Genomic DNA, 19,698 nt, shown 5'->3' with positions numbered 1-19,698 from the left:
CGGAAATAGATTCTCTTTTTCATATATTTCTATTATACATCTGATGGCTTTGTAGTTTATTTGGCACACTTGAGGTCCTCTGTGCAGTCAAGAAGTTGCATTCATGTTTTTTACTACACTTGTGGTCCTTGTACTATCCATTTGTGGCAGCGGTTTTTGTGGTTGGTCTCATAAGACTGATTGTTGTCGGTAGTGGTAACAGTATAATGTTAAAATAACCACATGTACATGCCTTTTTATTTGTCACTATACTACTGGTTTTAAATATAGGTACTAAATATTGTGAAATGCATTTTAGTGTTTAATTGTGTGAAAGTTGTAGTTAAAGTTCAGATTTTCAGTACTTTGCAAAATAAATATATTTAACTTTGTAAATTGTGTGCTCCAAAATTGTAAAATGAAAAATATAAGCTGTTTCTTTCGACTTTGATCCTAAATTTTAATTCTAATATAATTCTGTCATGTAATAGGATGTAACAGGTAGGCATATATGACGTCACCGAGTTTGGGGCGTGTTGTTGAATGTGAAAAAATCATCTAGATTCATGCTGCACAGTTCGAGCTACAAAGTGTGTGTGTGTGTGTATGTGTGTGTGTGTGTGTGGGCAGGTTTGGGTGGTTTACAAGGAAATTTGTTTAGGTTACAAACTGGTAATAACAAGGGTATTAGTAGTAGTTAAAACAAATTAATTAATACATTTTGTACATCTGTCCGTCCGTCTATCTATCTGTCTGTCTGTCTATCTGTCTCTGTCTGTCTCTCTGTCTGTCTGTGCACTGTCAGTATATGTATTTGCTCATTGTTTAAGTTGTAGGTAAATCGCCTTTGACTTGCCCCCCAAACTCTCAACACTACCATGATGAAATGATAGCTGAAGTATGTAATTCCTGCGCCTCTAGCACTACCAAATGGAATTACAAAAATAAACATTGTTTTCTAACAACTTTCTGAATACGCCCTCGTCTGCCATTGGTCAAACAAAGAGATAATCCCGCCACCTAACTCATGCCATTGGCTGAGTAACATTGTTGGGGCGGGTCTAAGCAGGTCTCTCAAAACAAACATAGCAATTTTCATAGCGCCACAGAAACCGTGTGTAGTTTTTGATTAAATTAACCTATAGTTAATAGGCTTATAGTTGTCTCTGTATGCATATTAAGCTTGGAAAGGTGAAATTATTTGAACACAGAAAACATTACATCGCCTTTAAATCCCAAGCAGGACAGTGGGGCAGTGATCCACAAATCTCTGCTGCCGCCTAGAGAGGAGCACCAGAACTGCAAGTCCAGACCGGACGGATACAAGAAAACAGGAACAGACGGAAGCCGGCCTGGATCATAAAAAACGTTTTGAGAAATGGCGGCTGCTGAAGACAGTAACTATACACAGAATCCCAGCGGTTCAGAAGCTCCGAAACTGTCGGATTTACTGGACCAGGGATGGAAACTGTATGAAGAAGTGGACAGCACGAATGAACCGAGCAGCTCAAACGCGGTGCAGGTGAAAGTGAAACGTGGCATCATGCAGCTGGAGGAGGCGACGAGGATGGTCAGTCAGCTGGACCTGTTCAGGTTAGACAACAACACACCGTCCCTACACTGCAGTTAAAACTCTCTCACTGTAATCATCAAAGCAAGCGAGAGACGCGCAGGTTATAATGAGAACTTTATATATTGTTGCGTTATATCGCCAGTACTGTAGATTGGGTGTTCACTGTTTAGTAATTTCCTTCTAACGGTGTGTCATTAGATCATGTGTGTTTATGGAGTGTTATGATGAGTCATAGTTCCTCTGTCACTCCATTAGGACGTGCAGTTCACCTGCAGATTCAACATTGTCATCACTTGCAGTAATCTATATCTACAATACAAATGTGTCATAGAAAGGTTTTTTAGATCTTCGTCTGAACTTTAGGAATCCAGGTCTGCTGTTTCAGCTCCGGCACGCCCACTATCTGTGTGGTGGTGTGTTTGTTTACTTTGGGGAGAATTTTTGGGCTTTCATTTGAGGATGAAATACACTTCTACCAGGAAGACCCGCGGACTGAGTGAAATAAGATGACATTTATTTGATAAATATAAAACAGAAATGTAATGTCTCTCTTTGGCGTAAGCCCCTTCTGGCGGTCCGAAATTGTAGTTCTCGGAACCATCATATCCTGCCGGAGATAGGAAGCAGGGGCGAGGAGCCTACCACCGTGCAGGATGGGACTCAACTGGTGGTGGTGGAGGTTGCCTTGTTAGTGCACTGAAAAAGCAATGTGATAGATTGTGAGCAGACTTATAAAGCCATGTGATTGGATAGGGGTTACCTAGTATAATGATATACAACTGCTAGACTTCACGCTAAAACTACACTGCGCTTACATTTCTTACAACAATTCATGGCAATGTAATAAAAATAAAGAAATCCCCAAAGTACTTAATTTCTTGGGTTACATAGTTACTTTATACTGTTTTTGCCACATGCTAAGTATGAAACCACATCCAGTTTAAAGGGTTAGTTCACCCAAAATTAAAAATCTCTCATCATTTACTCAACCTCATTCCTAACACAAACAAACAAACATTTTTAGAAGAATATCACCGCTCTGTACAATGCAAGTGGTTGCCAAAACTTCAAAGGTCCAAAAAGCAAGTAAAGGCATAATAAAAGTAAGCCATGCGGCTCCAGTAGTTCAATCCATATTTTCCGAAGTTTTTGATAGATGTGGGTGAGAAGCAGATCAATATACAAATAATTGTTTACTATAAATTCTCCTCCCTACCCACTAGGTGGCAATATGCATGAAGAATGCGAATCGCCAAAACAAAAGAAGTGTAGAGGTCAAAGTATAATTCATAGTAATGTGAATAAGAATTAATGTTAAACAGGTAAATAATTTCATTTAGAAGTTCATGTAATGGTTAAAAATGTTAAATAATACTTAAAAGGTTAAAAGCATACTATAATTCATGTGCTTGTAGATTTGGTAAAAACAGTGTACTGCCTCTTTAAGGACAGGCCAACTCCGACTACATTACCTTGTTTATTATTATGTGACTCAGATATTGAGAGCTGTGGAAGCGAACGGTTTTCTTACCTGCTAACTGCTAACTGTTAACTTATAGCTATTTCTATTAAGACTCTTTTATTTTATTAGCAATCAAAGTAATTGTATTATTCAGCTCACATTTTCTTTTGTAAATCGGAAACCAAGGAATAAAAACCGGAGATTTTCAGCTTTTATTACAACAACGTTTCTGAAGTGGATTTATTGAACTGTGTAGCTGAGCTTACAATGGACACTGCAAATGGAACTAATTGCTTGGAATAATGTTAGATAGTTATTAGTGTAAGCCATTGCACTTCTCAATATTTCAAACCTCTACATTAGTAAGAAAACCCGCTTGACAGTGGACTACTAGCCTTTGGAGAGGTTTGTAAAAAGTGGAACATGAATGAAAGTTCAACGAGGGACTGACGTTCTCAACTAGACTGATCACGCGCTGTGCTCCAGGCTGGTGGGTGCTAAATGGATCACTAACGGCCTCAATGAGTTCGTATTTGTTGTTGCGTGACTGTTGCAAGTGAAATCTGTAAAAAACGGACTGATTATAAAAGCATTCACGATGGAGACAGGAACAGAAGCCATGGTAAGCTTAACTGAAGAAAAGCGAGTGGTTAAACCGACACTTAAAGCATTGGAATATAGTCTGCAGACAAAAATAAGTTCCAGAAGAGCTATACTAGGACAACTTGCTGTGAAAAAGAATGAATTGTATGCTTTAATGGACGATGATGCAAATGTGGAAAGTATAGCAAAGGAATTGTTGGTCAAGTATGAAACACTGATAAAGGAATTCAGTAAAATAAATGCTGAGGTCAAGGACATATTCTGCCAGCTTGAATGCGTAGAGAATTTGAACACAGATCAAACGGATTGGTTTGAGCCAAGAAATAATGAGCACAGAGAATATGTGCAAGAAGTGAATGCATGGATACAGAATGCAATACTACGCAGAGAAGAGGCTAACAAGGTTAGTGATCAGATACATCCTGAAGAGTGTGTCAGTCACATCCAGTAAGTCTAGAAAATCTAAGTCTGTTTCTGTTACTCCTGTAACATCGTCTGCTCGTGCTGAGCGCTTAAAGGTTGAATTGGAGAGAGCTGCTCTGTTAGCCAAGTCAGCTACATTGAGAAAAAGACAGACTTTAGAGGAGCAAGAACTACAGCTCAAGGTTGAAAAAGAAGCTTCAGAGAAATCAGACGTTCAAAGAGGACTATGTCAGCTTCATGAATGAGGTGATAAAGAAGGGCTACGCTGTAAAGGTCCCAGATGAAGAACTAAAATGGAGTGATGGAAAGGTGTGGTTTATTCCGCATCACGGTGTCTACCACCCTAAGAAGCATAAAATGCGAGTGGTATTCGACTGTGGCGCTTCATATCAAGGAACCACACTCAATGAACAATTACTGCAAGGGCCTGACATGACAAGCAGTTTGGTTGGTGTCTTGACTAGATTCCGTCAAGAGCGTAATCGCAGTCATGGCGGATGTGGAATCGATGTTCCACCAGGTCAAAGTCCCACCAGAAGATGCTGATCTCCTCAGGTTTTTGTGGTGGCCGGACGGCGACACCTCAAAAGAGTTGCAAGAGTACAGAATGGAGGTACACTTGTTTGGAGCCACCTCCTCACCAAGTTGCGCGAGTTATGCGTTGAGAAGGTGTGCTGAGGACAACAAAAACATGTTTGATGCAGTAGTAGTGGATACAGTCTTAAATAACTTCTACGTAGACGATTGTTTGAGATCAGTTGCTACTGAACAAGAAGCAGTCAGACTATTTCAAGACTTGAAGGCCATCTGTCAAACAGGAGGTTTTAGATTGACAAAATGGACGACGAACAATCGAAATGTGTTGTTAAGCATTCCACTTGAGGACCGGGCAACAGAAGTCAAAGATTTCGATCTTGACCAGGATTCACTCGCCATCAAGAGAGCTTTAGGAGTACAGTGGTGTATCCGGTCAGATCAGTTCAAGTTCCATGTGCACATAGAGCAGAAGCCTCTCACCAGGAGAGGTATCCTGTCTACTGATGAGTTCAGTTTATGACCCACTGGGAATGTTGTCACCAGTTATACTGCCTGCTAGAAACATCTTGCAAGAACTGTGTAGACTAAGATCAGGCTGGGATGACACTGTGCCAGAACACTTCGCACAACAATGGACAGTGTGGACTGAAGAACTTCAACAGCTCACTGACTTTGGAGTGGATCGGTGCTTTAAGTCACCTGAGTTTGGGAAAACAGTGCAAGCTCAGCTGCATCACTTTTGTGACGCGTGCGAAACAGGCTACGGTACTATTACTTACTTAGTCCAGAAGAACAGTAGCAATCAAATACTCTGCTCATTTGTTTTGGGAAAGGCAAGGGTTGCCCCCCTCAAACCACCAACTATCCCGCGGATGGAGCTGACGGCGGCTGCCTTAGCTGTGAAAGTGGATGTCATGCTGAAGAAAGAACTGCAGTTGCCACTGTCAGATTCCAGGTTTTGGACGGACAGTACTGCCGTACTTAAATACTTAGCAAATGAGCACATCAGATTTAAGACATTTGTGGCTAACAAGATTGCCATAATCCTGCAAGCATCAAAAGTGCAGCAATGGAGCTACGTCAACACTCAGTTGAATCCTGCTGATTACGCCTCTAGGGGACAAAAGGTGAGTGTCTTCAAGAAGAATGAAGTTTGGATTGCAGGGCCTGTCTTCCTCAGTAAACCTGAAAAGGAATGGCCAGACAAGCACGATCACCTAGAAGAGCTTACGGCTGAAGATCCTGAGGTTAAGAAAGGCATACTCGTCAATGCTATAACAGCAGAAGAAAGCACTGATGCAATGCAACAACTAATTCAATACTATTCTTCATGGATACACCTCAAGAAGGCTGTGGCGTGGCTCACACGACTCAAGGGAACCCTGGTAAATCTGTCAAGGAAGAGAAAGGAAATGAATGGATTGTACAGTGATCAACAACGTGTGAACAGGGAGATGTTGAGCTACAAAAAGAATCTCAAACAGACTTACCTGACCGTAGACAATCTGCGACAAGCTGAGATGGACATCATCAGCCATTGTCAGCAAAGAATGTTCCATGAAGAGATAACTGCTCTTCAGAGAAAGGACTCCATCAAGAAGAGTAGTCGAATCTTCAGACTGAATCCACAACTTGAAGAAGGAATCCTTCGTGTTGGAGGGAGGCTCAGTCGAGCATCCATGCCAGCTGAAGCCAAGCACCCGATTGTCCTGCCTAAGAACCATCGTGTAGCTGATCTGATTCTCCAGGATTCACATGAGCGACTGGGACACAGTGGATGTAATCATATCTTGTCTCATGTACGTCAAAGGTACTGGATTATTGATTCTTCCTCGTCAATCAGAAGAATGCTGTCACGGTGTACTATCTGTCGAAGGCTACATGGGACATCAGGCACACAAATGATGGCGAACTTACCAAGAAACAGAGTTATACCAGATGAACCACCCTTCACCAGAACTGGAGTGGATCTATTTGGACCATTCCACATTAAACGTGGAAGATCATCTGTAAAAAGATACGGGGTTATATTTACCTGCCTTGCATGTCGTGCGGTCCACATAGAAATGGCAACATCATTGGAAACAGACTCCTTTATTCAAGCTCTGATGTCGCTTCATTGCAAGAAGAGGTCAGGTGAAGGAGATGAGATCTGATAATGGGACCAACTTTGTTGGAGCTGATCATGAGCTCAAAAAGGCAATAAAGGAGTGGAATACTTCACAAATCGAGAACAGCTTGCTCCAACATGATATTAGATGGTTATTCAATCCACCATCCGGATCCCATCATGGAGGGGTGTGGGAGAGAATTATTCGCTCCATCAGGGAAATCATGGGTGCTACGCTGAGAGAACAAAGCTTGGATGAGGAAGGTCTTCAGACGTTCTTCTGTGAATGTGAAGCCATTCTGAACAGTAGGCCTATTACCATGCCTTCCAATGATATTAATGACTTGGAAGCTCTTACCCCACAGCACTTACTCCTGCTCAAGACTAACCCCAACTTACCACCAGGACTCTTCCATAAAGATGATACTTATGCATGTAAAAGATGGAGGCAAGTCCAGTATATGAGCGATCTATTCTGGAAACGTTGGACCAAGGAGTATCTGCCTCAAATCCAGAAGAGGCAGAAATGGAACCATCCATCACGGAACTTCATCCCGGGAGATGTAGTCTTGGTTGTCGACGAATCAGCCCCCAGGGGATCATGGCTAATGGGAAGAATCGTTAAGGCTATGGAGGACGAGCATGGAGTGGTCCGTAAGGTTCGAGTCAAGACAAAGACGAATGAACTTGAGAGGCCAATAACTAAACTCTGCTTACTTCAGGAAGCAGTATGAGAAGGACTGTTATTGAGTTTTACTCAAAATAAAGACATTTAAAGTTGTAATTGCTTCTAAGATAGCCAGCAATTAGGGGCCGGGTATGTAGAGGTCAAAGTATAATTCATAGTAATGTGAATAAGAATTAATGTTAAACAGGTAAATAATTTCATTTAGAAGTTCATGTAATGGTTAAAAATGTTAAATAATACTTAAAAGGTTAAAAGCATACTATAATTCATGTGCTTGTAGATTTGGTAAAAACAGTGTACTGCCTCTTTAAGGACAGGCCAACTCCGACTACATTACCTTGTTTATTATTATGTGACTCAGATATTGAGAGCTGTGGAAGCGAACGGTTTTCTTACCTGCTAACTGCTAACTGTTAACTTATAGCTATTTCTATTAAGACTCTTTTATTTTATTAGCAATCAAAGTAATTGTATTATTCAGCTCACATTTTCTTTTGTAAATCGGAAACCAAGGAATAAAAACCGGAGATTTTCAGCTTTTATTACAACAACGTTTCTGAAGTGGATTTATTGAACTGTGTAGCTGAGCTTACAATGGACACTGCAAATGGAACTAATTGCTTGGAATAATGTTAGATAGTTATTAGTGTAAGCCATTGCACTTCTCAATATTTCAAACCTCTACAAGAAGAATGTGAAAGTGGATATTTATGGTCAAAATAATTTAATATTGATCTTTTTCTCACCCAAACCTATCATATCACTTCTGAAGATATAGATTTAACCACTGGAGATTTATGGATTACGTTTATGCTGTGCTTATGTGCATTTTGCACATTCAAAGATTCGGCTACTTGCATTATATGGAGAAACAGAGCTGAATTGTTTTTCTAAAAAATGTAATTTGTGTTCAGCAGAACAGAGAAATTCATACACATCTGGCGTGGCATGATGGTGAGTAAATTATGAGAGAATTTTCATTTTTGGGTGAACTATCCCTTCAAAAGTTTAAGCAATTCTTATTGATTTCTCTCATTTTTTGCTGCAGTCATAATGAGGCACTGGAGGAAATGGCCACAGCTGATGTGAAGTACCTTCTCTTGCCAGCTCTGCTGGGTGCTCTCACTATGAAACAGGTGAATCCCAGCAAGAGACTGGAACATGTGCATACAGCCCGTGCCTACTTCATGGACTTCCTGCAGAGGTGCAAGGAATATGAAGTGTGCAGTTTTCAGCTGCCCAGATCCAGTGAGAACATAGCAGATACTCCCACTGAGGATCAGACAAATCCAGTTGTCCCAATGCCAACATCACAGCAAGACCTTATCACCATGGCAACACAAAGACAAGCCAAAATTGAGAGGTGGGTTAGTTTGCTATCGATTATTTAATATTTGGTTAATATAAATATTATAAAATTAACACTAATGCATGGGAATTTCACCAAACACTCATTTTCAAGACAATAACAAAATAATGAAATAAAACATATTTTGATGTTTTATTTTTCATATATCAAAAGTAGAATGCAGCAAATCAGGACTAAACTAGAACAGTATTAATTACTTTCACACTAAAATTTCATGAGACACAACTGGCTGTCAAACTCATATTGAGCTGTAATTTCAGTAGTACACCCAAATGACAATAGTCATATCATACTGTACATGTGTTGTACTTGCTATAGTTTACTTCCATGTTGTTTCTTTGAAATGTAAGTCAATCACTGAAACAACAGTGCCACCTTGAGTAACAAATAGCATGAATATTATGTATGTGTACATTCATATGTACACATAATTCACCATTGTTGCACCCTATACACTTCTGGTACTTAAACCATTATAAAAAATTTTTTTTGCTGTTTTTGTTTTCTGTTTGTGTGTTATTAACTATTTATAATAGAGAGATTGAGGAATACTAAAGAGGTGTAAGCACAGCTCCAAAAAATGGGTACAGGGATGGAATGAGGTCCTGGGTCTCTAAAGACCCAAGGTTATTAAGAGCTAAATGTAAAAAAAAAAATAGGCATGTAGCCTTTATTTCCCAAGTATTTCTCACTTATTTTTTTTTGTATCCCATTTTCCTCCAATTTGGAATGCCCAATTCCCTCTACTTAGTAGGTCCTCGTGGTGGCGCGGTTACTCATCTCAATCCGGGTGGTGGAGGACAAATCTCCGTAGCTTCCACTTCTGAGACTGTCAATCCGTGCATCATATCATGTGGCTTGTAGTGCATGACACCGTGGAGACTCAGCATGTGGAAGCTCATGCTACTCTCCACGATCCATGCACAACTTACCATGCACCCCATTGATATCGAGAACCACTAATCACGACCACAAGGAGGTTACCCGATGTGACTCTACCTCCCTAGCAACCGGCAAATTTGGTTGCTTAGGAGACCTGGCTGGCTCACTCAGCACACATTTCTCACTTAGTTAAATATGGCTAATGTTTTCAAGTAATTATTCCAGTAAACAGTCAGTAATAAAGAAAAAGAAATAAATTAAAGGAATAGTTCCCCCCCAATATGAAAATTCTGTCTTAATTTATTTACCCTTATGTCATTCGAAACCCAAGTTCTTGCATGAACACGCATGCCACTGTGAATGAGCCTCTCATGAACGTGCAACAGACGTAAATGTTTTGACTAAAAAAAATTACTTTAATTTGCATTGTTTCTCACCAAAATGTGTGCCTTCAGAAGACTTGGAATATGACACACAAGAAGCATGGACTACTTTAATGAAACTTTTAGGCCCATTTATAAGCTTTAACATGACAAACTATCAACTGCCATTGTATGGAAAACACAGATCAGGATATTCCTTTTACTTTATCCTTTAGGCTTCATTTACACTTTTTTTAATTTATTTTTTGGTCCAGCAAATTCTTCCTGTCTTCATTCTCTTAAGACATTACCAACTGTTTACATGAATACCTTGGCTAAACTTGCAAGAAATGCATTTAATGGTTCATACGTGCAGCATCATTACTACGAACACTGTTTACAGAGCATGCTCATAAATACTCATCTGGTGAAAGACTTGTATCGTCACATTTTTGGCATTTTAGTATCAAAGTGCCGGTACTTTTGACATCCCATGATGTGCTTAATAACTGCAGAATGTATGTTTCTTTCCGTTTCATTTATGAACGTATGTTGCTTTCCATTTCTTTCAGTCACGCTAATGTTTGTGTAATGTTTATGTGTGGCATATTTACTCTAAGTTGTGTCCAGTTTTAAGCAGCGTAAGGAGACAGAGGCCAAGTTGAGTGAGATCAGAGGGCTGGTGGAATCTGGCTCAGCCGATGAAGATGTGGTGAGAGAATTTTACCTGCTGAATGTGCGCAGATGGATCACACTAGCAGTGGAGGAGATCAACTCTATCAACCAGGAAATAGAGATACTGAAACGGATGGAGGCTTTCAAGCAGGTATGCGATTGCCACCTGACTGTGCCTGAATGCCATTAAGAGATGAGCGTGTTCTGTTAGGGCATTGTGAAATTATAATTTTTTTATTCTGTAGAGCGCGCCCCAGATTTCTCCACCCAAAAGACCACCCATGAAGCCTTTTATCCTAACTAAGGATGCTGTGCAGGCAAAGTATGTATGCATTTCGAGTGTGTCTGTCTGTGGAGATGATATTGATATTGGCTTTTGTAGAGTTTTTGTGTATCATGTTTTCTTCTGTGTGTACTGTAGAGTGTTTGGTGCTGGCTATCCCAGCCTTGCCACCATGACTGTGGATGACTGGTATGAGCAGCACCGGCTGAAGGCCTGTTTACCTGATCAGGGTGTACCGCGCAGTGCAGGTGCTTACACTCATACACAAACACAGTTTAAATGAATCATGCATAACATAAATCTTTATCTTTGGCAGACTTTAACTTGGTTTCAATTCCTAATGCTTCCAAAAATTCTGGTTATACTTCCAATTTGACACGGACGCTCAGTGTCGGCGTACAGTTGAGCACAAGCCTGTCAAAGTTCACTCCATATAACTCTGCGCACATACATAGCTGGTTGGCATATGTGCGCTAAGACTGCTATAATACACCAGACTTGCTCTTTTAGAATGGAATAGAAGCCTTTATTTTGGTCACACATTATACATAAATTGTTTTGCATATATACAGTAAATATCCAGCTAAGCTTGGGTCAGAGTGCAGGATCAGCCATGATACAGCACCCCTGGAGCAGATAGGGTCAAGGGCCCAACAGTGGCATCATAACTTCAGGCACATGCTCATTGTTCAGGTTCAAAGATGCTCGGTTAGAAAAATCACGCGTCCTGTACGCATACGCTCAGTGTTCGTATCTGACTTTGGGCTTAACACTTGATTTTGAAGACCCAAGTAATTCAAATTTGGAGATTTGTGGCTTTAAAGGAAATGTTTCCATACAAGAAACTTTTCAATACAAGCTAAGCTCAATCAACAGCATTTGTAGCATAATATTGATTACCACAAAAATAAATTGACTCATCCCTCCTTTTCTTTGAAAAAAAAGGCAAAAATCTGGTTTACAGTGAGGCACTTACAATGGAAATGGATGGGGTCGATCCGTTAATGTTAAAAGACTCACTGTTTCAAAAGTATAGCCACAATACATGCCTCTTAACTAGATTTTATTGTTATACTTGAATTTTCTGTGTAAAGTTATAGACAATTTTCCTTACTTACTGCCATGATGATGTAATGATGATTTAAACAACTTTACAGCTCAAAAAACTAATGAGTTTTAACAGAATAATTAATGTAAGTGCTTTTATAAAATTTTAAACACTCCAAAAATTGTCCCCATTCACTTCCATTGTATGTTCCTCAATGTGCACTCCATTTTTGTTTTTTAAAGAAAAGGAGGGGCGAGAATAGATTTTTGTTGTAATCGATATGCCACAAATGCTGTCGATTGAGCTTTACTTGTATTGAACCTGAAATATTTCTTCAAGTCCCTGTCTGTTTGCTTTGAGGCCCTTTTATGTATTAGTGTTCTCCTAAACATTGACAAAATTCAATTTTAACAGATCAATTTAAAATGTACAGTCTCTCTCTTATAATAATCCAATGATGACTCACTGCTTTGTCTCAAATCAAAGGCTCTCTAGAATAAGATAGTCCCTCCCCTTAATACCATCTGTAATTCACAGGCTAGTAACAGTCAGATCAGATTCATGGCTATGATGTAACTAAAGCGTATTGGCTATTTATTTTAAAAAGGGGCAAGCCTTTTGATATGTCCTGCCTCATCTTCCTGTTTTAATAGGAAATATGTCAACACAGCCAGTTCATGGAAACTAGTAATACAGTGTCCGAATGCTCTGTCTTTCTCTCACAGCAGATGGCAATGCAGAGGAGGATGAAAAAGCAGAAAGAGAGTGGAAGGAAGAGAATGATGATAAAGAGGCGCTGCAGAAGGCACGTGACTGGGATGATTGGAAGGACACACACCGTAGAGGATATGGCAACCGCAAGAACATGGGCTGAATTCACAAACTCACACGACCCTTCTATTACCACAAATAAACCTCTCTGAATGCTGCCAATATGTGAAATGGACACAACAAAGAATGGCAATGTTGTGTTTAGTTAATTTGGTTACGTTTTGTTTTCTAAACCGAGTTTGCGTATTTTACATTCTTTTATATAGGCTATTTAATTCCTAAACTTTGGTGAGCTGTAATTAGTCCGTAACCCCCTGGAGCATCTATAGAGATAGAAAATTTAAAAAGGTGGGTGTGTCGATCTCTTTCCATCCCGATACTTCATTCTTTCCTATATTTGTAAACGTTTGTCTTTTCATTAATATTGTTTTGAGTTCCACATTTCTGCTGTAAATGAATTCCAGTTTCAGTATTTATGGATTATCTACAAGATGTTTTCCTTATACTGTCAGTACTGTTAGCTATTAGTGTCCGAATCAGCCACTCAGAAGATCAGTGTCACCCATACAATTACAATCACGTGCTGTTTGATTTGCAGCTTGTTTAGGTTGCATGTTTTCTAACTTAGCAAATACTTGTAAGACTCAATGTCTGTTTCAGGGTCCAGCAGAGATAGGTCCCGCAAGATCAGCTGGAACCAAAACCAGCACTTGCTTGGACCCTGAAACTGGTTAATGAGGTTCAGAATGGCTGAAAAAACTAAATGTCTAGACTGCATTTTCTTTTTATTATATTATCATCTGGAACTTCTTTACTTTTTGTCTCTTCTTTTCTTTTTTTTTTTTTTTGGTGAAAAATATTTGTAAGGTCAACCCCAGTTCCTGAGTAAACCTAAAGGAAAGTAACCAATGGTCATCAGTTCACTTGACTGTGCCTTGATGCTACATATGTCCCTGATGTGTCCTCAGGACATATACATTTCCTTGAATGTGTAATTATAATTTTTTTTAACCTAATAATGCTCAATTGAAGAATAAGATTTGATCTTAAAGAGATCGTTCACCTAAAAATGATCATTTTCTCATCATTTACTTACCCTTATGCTGTCTGTCTGACTTTCTTTGTTCTGCGAAACAATTATATATTGACAATGTAGGTAAATGGGGTCCAAAACTTTAAAAAGCACATTAAGGTAATTCATAGGACTTGAGCGGTTTAAGTCTTAATGTCTTCTGAATGCAATATGAAAAAATTAGACGACCAGTTTGTATTAGTACAAGTGCAGACAAATGTGCACAGGAAAATCAATATGCTATATTGAGTATTGTTTTTAATAGTCACCTAGTTAGAATGAGTAATTGATTAGTTGATTACTTGTGCACATCCCTATAAGAAACTAACCAAAAATTTGTCATTTTTCACTATAAATGTTGGCATCCACAAATCTTGGTGCATTCATGCTCGTTTACGCTTTCTGTGAACTGTAGAGCAGGGCTAGGCAACTGGGACGCCAATCATCTTTGTCTGGCCCTCCAACTGATTTTTGATAAGATTGCCTCGCCATCTGAAATATCTGGGCTCTCTATGCAGAACTCAGCATTTACAGTAATCAACCGTGAGTTTAACCAGAGAGTATTTATTAGAGACAGGTCACTTCTATTAAAATGAATGGGAGAAATTGGAACACCCCACCAAGAAGCTCTAGCACCCAAATCAACGGATGTTGAAAGGAAGTCCCTTCATTCAGGTAAAAGAGCCAATCACCTTTTAGACACAGACATCACCTGTCAATCAACTCTAGGACATGCATAACATCCATGTTCCGCTCTTGCTGATTGAAAGAGCATGTATAATCCACTCATTATTTTAGCTTCAAATGTCCAATTGTGGTCATGGTATCGGATGACAAACGCGACTTTGCAGGCACATCTACAACATATAAATCGAGTATGAAAACTGAACGTTCAATATAAATATGCAGAAAAGTTTGTTTTTATTCACTATTCTTGGTGTCAAACTGGTGTGTCTTATCAAATCAGGGTCGGTAGTGCTCGTAAAAACAGTAATACCTGAAACTGAACCTGTAAATTATGGGATCAAAATCCCGCTTAATGTATTGCGGTCACGGATCCAAACATAATAATCGTGAATCAAAAAATAAACGCAGATTAAATAAGCACAGATAAAAAAAAATAACAAGCATGAATAAAAAAAATATATAAACACATTTAAAATATGCTGCAAAAAATTAAAAATAAAGCACAGTAATCAGAATTGCAAACATAATCGTTTTTTTCTTGGTTATATTACTGTTAAATGCTGACCATTTTGCTCATATTTTCATTTTTTTGTACACTTGTATTTTTCTTTGCTTTTGTTTCCAAGTTGTGTGCTTGATTTTCCAAAACTTGAGAGTAGAGTTTCATGCCATGAAATGAGAGCATACCAGCCTACCTCCAAACACTTAAAAGAACCTGTCTGGCAATCATGGCACTAGTTAGGTTAGTTAACTCTTTATGTGTCTATTCTCAACGTCGATGACCACCGAATCACCAAACTAAAGAATCTGGGGCAAAATGGAAGCTGAGTGCCCAATACAACACATACAATACTTTGAACCTTCAACCAAAACTCCTGGATCTTAACACCTCCCCAAAAGTCATGGGTTATGTCTCCATCCTCTGATTGGCATTGCCAGCTGGTGGGCGTGTCTTTAAGACCAAGCCTATACAATCTAGGGGTGGTCCAATAAAATCGATGTAAAATGTTGTATTGCATAAAGCGCACCCTTCCATCTCTAGATGCAGACTTGATGTTTTTTAGAATCCTAACTCCTCCTCCTATACCAAGTTTAAATCTTTCTCCCATAATCTCTTGAGAGAAGTTGAAGCTCCATCCCCCAGAGTAATACACTGATGCCTCATGACGTTTTCCAAAAGCAGTAATCACCTCTTCCAGAGTGTCTGCCACTTTAGGTGGGTGTATGCTACTCCCAAAAATAGTACAGAGCAGATGTAGTAGCTGTAAAAATCGAAAGAACTGAGATCTGGGAATCCCAAAAATGTTGAACCAGATTTTCAAAGGATCTCAAAACTCATATAGGTCACCGACTCACCGTGTGTAGTAAACCCCCTCACAATCCACTCTGGCCAGCAGAAAGGGGATTTATTAATACATAATTTGGGTTTAAGCCATATGCTCGAGGCAACATTTAAATACATATAATGTATATAAATTAAACTCTCTCGACATACTTTTGTCCATACCGAGGGTAAATGCGAGATAACGGGGTGTAACTTAACTTCTCAAATAAGTTTGATAGAAAGGGGGGACATCTACAGGGAGTGACTGTAGCAGGTATTTGAATTTTGGAATACAATTCATTTTAATAACGTTTACCTTCCCAATCATAGATAAATGTAATGAAGCCCATCTGCCCACATTGCTTGAAAAACCTTTTTATTAAAGGGTCAAAATTAACTAACCAAATCACCAAAGTTCCTGGGAATAAAATACCCAAATACTTAATCCCCTGTTTGGGCCACTGGAAGTCGCCTGGCTGAAAAGTCTCAGATCTCCCCAGGGCGTGATCTGAGAATAAAATAAATCTTATGGACTGATGAAAAAAAATTATAGTCCCTACTATATGGGTTTAAAAGTCTTCAAATATCTGTAAGACCAAGATTTATTACACATCCTGTGAAGCGTCAATGTTGCTCTGGGAGGCTTACACACTTTTGCTTCACTATGATCAAGGACTCAAAAGATTAAAGCCTCCTCCTGATATTATATTATGTGGGGTGCCAGCGGCATGCAACATCCCAAAAGCCCTGATCATCAGCATTAGATGCATAAATATTAGCCAAAATCAACCGTTGCCCCTGAATTTCTGCTAAAACAATAATGACTACCTAATTTATTTTTAATCTGTTTGAGACATTTGAATTGTTGATGTTTACTTAGCAATGTAATGACTCCCCTGCTCTTACTTGAGCCAGCACTAAAGAAAATGTATCTTCACAAGTTTTTCAGCTTCCTGTGGGGAAAGATGAATTTCTTGAAGAAACACTATATCTATACTTAAGTTTAAGAAAAGAAATAGCCTTCATTCTTTTTATGGGGTGTCCCAACATTCACATTCCACATGGAGAGAGAAAATCCACTCATATTAACAGTTGACATATTGATATAAGAAAACATTTATTGTGTGTCAATAAAATGATAAAGACCACATTCTAACATTGGTGCAACAGTCAAACCCCGAACTTCCCCCCGAACCAAACAAACAGAAAAAAGAAAAACGTGCGTCTGTCCCTCTAAACTCAAACAGTCCATGTGAGCCTATGAGAGCCCCCATGACAAATGTGCCATCAGATTGCTGAAGTCCAGTGCTTCTGTACAAATTTTGTGAGACAGAATTACATAACAGAAAATAATCTATAAAAAAAAACTCCAGTCAATAGGCAAAGCAAACACAAAAAAAACATGTAGACATGTGTAAACGTGTTCCTCCACAAAACAAACTCCAGCCGCTAGCGGAACAGCACACAAAGAAGAAAAAATTAATAAAAAGTCATTCAGTTCCCTCAGACCGTCAAACAAATGTTCAGTGAGCTGGCTGTTCATGAGTGCAGCAGATGACCTAATCCTTCCAATGTCCTGCAAAAAATACTTCACTAAACAAACTCCAGCCAATAGCAGGCATAAGCACAAATAACGAGCAGATTCATCCACAACTGTCCTGAAGGAGTGTTATTCCCCAAAACAAACTCCAGCCACTAGGCGGATCCAGCACCTGTTGATTTTATGAAAAACATTGCTTGTCGTGGGCATGTAAATATTTTGGGGCCATCCTTAGTATCGATTCTCAATTTGGCCGGCAACATCGGTGCAAAAGCGACCTTCCATTGATGTAAGAGTTTCTTGCGTTCCTTGAATCGATCACGTTTCTCTCGTCAAATTCGCAAAGTCTGGGAACAAGAAAATGCTGTGGTTCTTCCAAGAAACCCTTCCTTTACTCCTCGCCTAAAACAATTGTCCAGAATTGATCGTGGCCTGTCTCCGTCAGCGGATCTCTGAACCTGTGAGCTTGCCCAATTTCCAGCTTATGGTCTGTTATGTCGAGCAGACTCGGGAAGAGCTCGTATAGGAATTTTACAATATCTCGGCCCTCCTCATGCTCAGGAATTCCAACAATTTGGACATTGTTTCACCGATTATGATTCTCAAGTTCTTCCAACTTTTCCCATACTTGTTCCCAAATCTGCTTTGGTCACTAGCGGGTTAGCATCTAATTCCCTCTCCGATGAACCAGATAATAGATCCGTTTCTCACCATGCCCGAATCTTGTAACCAACTCAGTGAATTTCGCCTCCATCGCAGTAATCAATTGACGGATTACAGCAAGATAATCCAAGTCCGCCACGACCTTCGCCAGCATTACAGACATGCTGGACTGTTGGTGTTGAATTTCTCCTGCCGTACCATCCAAATTGAGTCCCTGGTCTTTGGCTGTGTCTGGGGTATCAGCTTGAGCACATACGTGTCTTTTAATATCTACAGAGCCTAAAGATTTTGAATTCTTTGACATGTTGACTTCATAGAACAGTTATGTAGCAGGGTGTATCGAATCTCACTTGTTTATAACATAAATAGTATTAAAAACTAGCAAAGTGCACAGAGCTCATGCCATTGAACTCCACGATCCACGCACAACTTACCATGCGCCCCATTGAGAGCGAGAACCACTAATCATGACCACGAGGAGGTTACCCAATGTGACCTTCCTAGCAACTGGGCCAGTTTGGTCACTCAGCACACCCTGGATTCAAACTTGCAACTCCATTGGTGGTAGTCAGCGTCAGTACTTGCTGAGTTACCCAGGCCCCCATTTAAATGCATTAAGTAAACATATTCTACAACAATCTATATACCATTGTTTTCATATATGAGTTTATTTTGTGAGAGGGCTTTAGCAGATCAAAATGTTCCTCCACAGTTTTCATAATTTGTTAACAATAGCCCTAAAGTGTTAAAGTTAAGATTATAAATCATGTTTATTTTTCAGATACATCTTATGAAGGAGTTTATGGCCAGACCTTAAACAATTAAAATTCAATACACAGTATAGCCTGTGACTATTTTAAAATGAATAAATGCACAGTATGAAAGGTGTTTTTTTTAAGTAACATGTTACTTGCAATGAAAGTGTTAACTAAGATGAATACTGATAAAGGCGAGTAAATGATGAGAGAATTATCACTTTTGGTAGAGAATTACTCCTTAAATCTTAAATGCATGTTTTTAATTACAATCTTACCACCTGCAGGTATGAAATTTCACTAATGGACTATAGTTTTATATGTTTAATGATGACGGATAAAGTGCCAGTCCATATGAGCTTTAAAATTCAGGTAAACAGTCCATTCAGCAAAAGCACACAGTAATCATCAACCAATTATTGTTCTATAATATTGTACTGAACATCTTTTAAAAAAACAATAATGGTATTTCTTAAATGCTTTTAGTGAACTGGACAACAACAAAATCATTTTTAGCGCTTATATCCAGACCTTTGACAAATCAAGGTTTTTACACAAAATAAATTTATGGTTACAAAACGAGTCCAGCCTTCAGGAAAATCCAGTTAACAATTTAGTTCCTTTAAGCTCATGTTGATACACTGAACAAAATCATCATATAAATGGTAAATGCATTTAGTTTTATACTACCTTGTATAAACACAAGTTGCTGACAAAAATGTGTGCCTTTCCTACTACCAGACAATAACCAGATACTTTAAAAATAAGAGCCATAAAAACATTATACTCTATTAAAGATGTAAATCCGGTGAGTCCCAATATGCACATGTAAGAGAGAGAGAGAGAGAGAGAGAGAGAGAGAGAGAGAGAGAAAAACACTTCAAGAACAGTT

General features: G+C 39.1%; 1 protein-coding gene across 2 annotated transcripts; it reads left to right on the top strand.

The window, feature by feature from the left end:
* The first annotated feature begins 1,337 nt into the window (after positions 1–1,337).
* On the top strand, positions 1,338–13,820 carry LOC127631303 (immunoglobulin-binding protein 1-like). 2 transcript variants are annotated; one of them, XM_052109401.1, is made up of 6 exons: positions 1,338–1,572; positions 8,424–8,738; positions 10,619–10,814; positions 10,909–10,985; positions 11,085–11,194; positions 12,723–13,820. In XM_052109401.1, exons 1-6 carry the CDS (start codon positions 1,358–1,360, stop codon positions 12,866–12,868), a joined length of 1,059 nt encoding a protein of 352 aa, XP_051965361.1. In that variant the 5' UTR covers positions 1,338–1,357; the 3' UTR covers positions 12,869–13,820. The 2 variants fall into 2 exon arrangements, with proteins under 2 accessions (XP_051965361.1, XP_051965352.1); XM_052109392.1 differs by having other exon boundaries at positions 12,720–13,820.
* The last annotated feature ends 5,878 nt before the right edge of the window (positions 13,821–19,698 follow it).

The sequence above is a fragment of the Xyrauchen texanus genome, chromosome 3 (genome assembly GCF_025860055.1).
Source record: "Xyrauchen texanus isolate HMW12.3.18 chromosome 3, RBS_HiC_50CHRs, whole genome shotgun sequence".
In the NCBI taxonomy this organism is placed as follows: Eukaryota; Metazoa; Chordata; class Actinopteri; order Cypriniformes; family Catostomidae; genus Xyrauchen; species Xyrauchen texanus.
The sequence above is the reverse complement of the archived record's forward strand: the minus strand, read 5'-3'. Positions and strand labels throughout refer to the sequence as shown.

Excerpts from the sequence above, each read along its gene's own strand:
- LOC127631303 (XM_052109392.1), top strand. The coding sequence starts at position 1,358 with ATGGCGGCTGCTGAAGACAGTAACTATACACAGAATCCCAGCGGTTCA. Across the intron at positions 1,573-8,423 it reads AGTCAGCTGGACCTGTTCAG|TCATAATGAGGCACTGGAGG; the intron begins GTTAGACAACAA and ends TTTTTGCTGCAG. Across the intron at positions 8,739-10,618 it reads AGACAAGCCAAAATTGAGAG|TTTTAAGCAGCGTAAGGAGA; the intron begins GTGGGTTAGTTT and ends AGTTGTGTCCAG.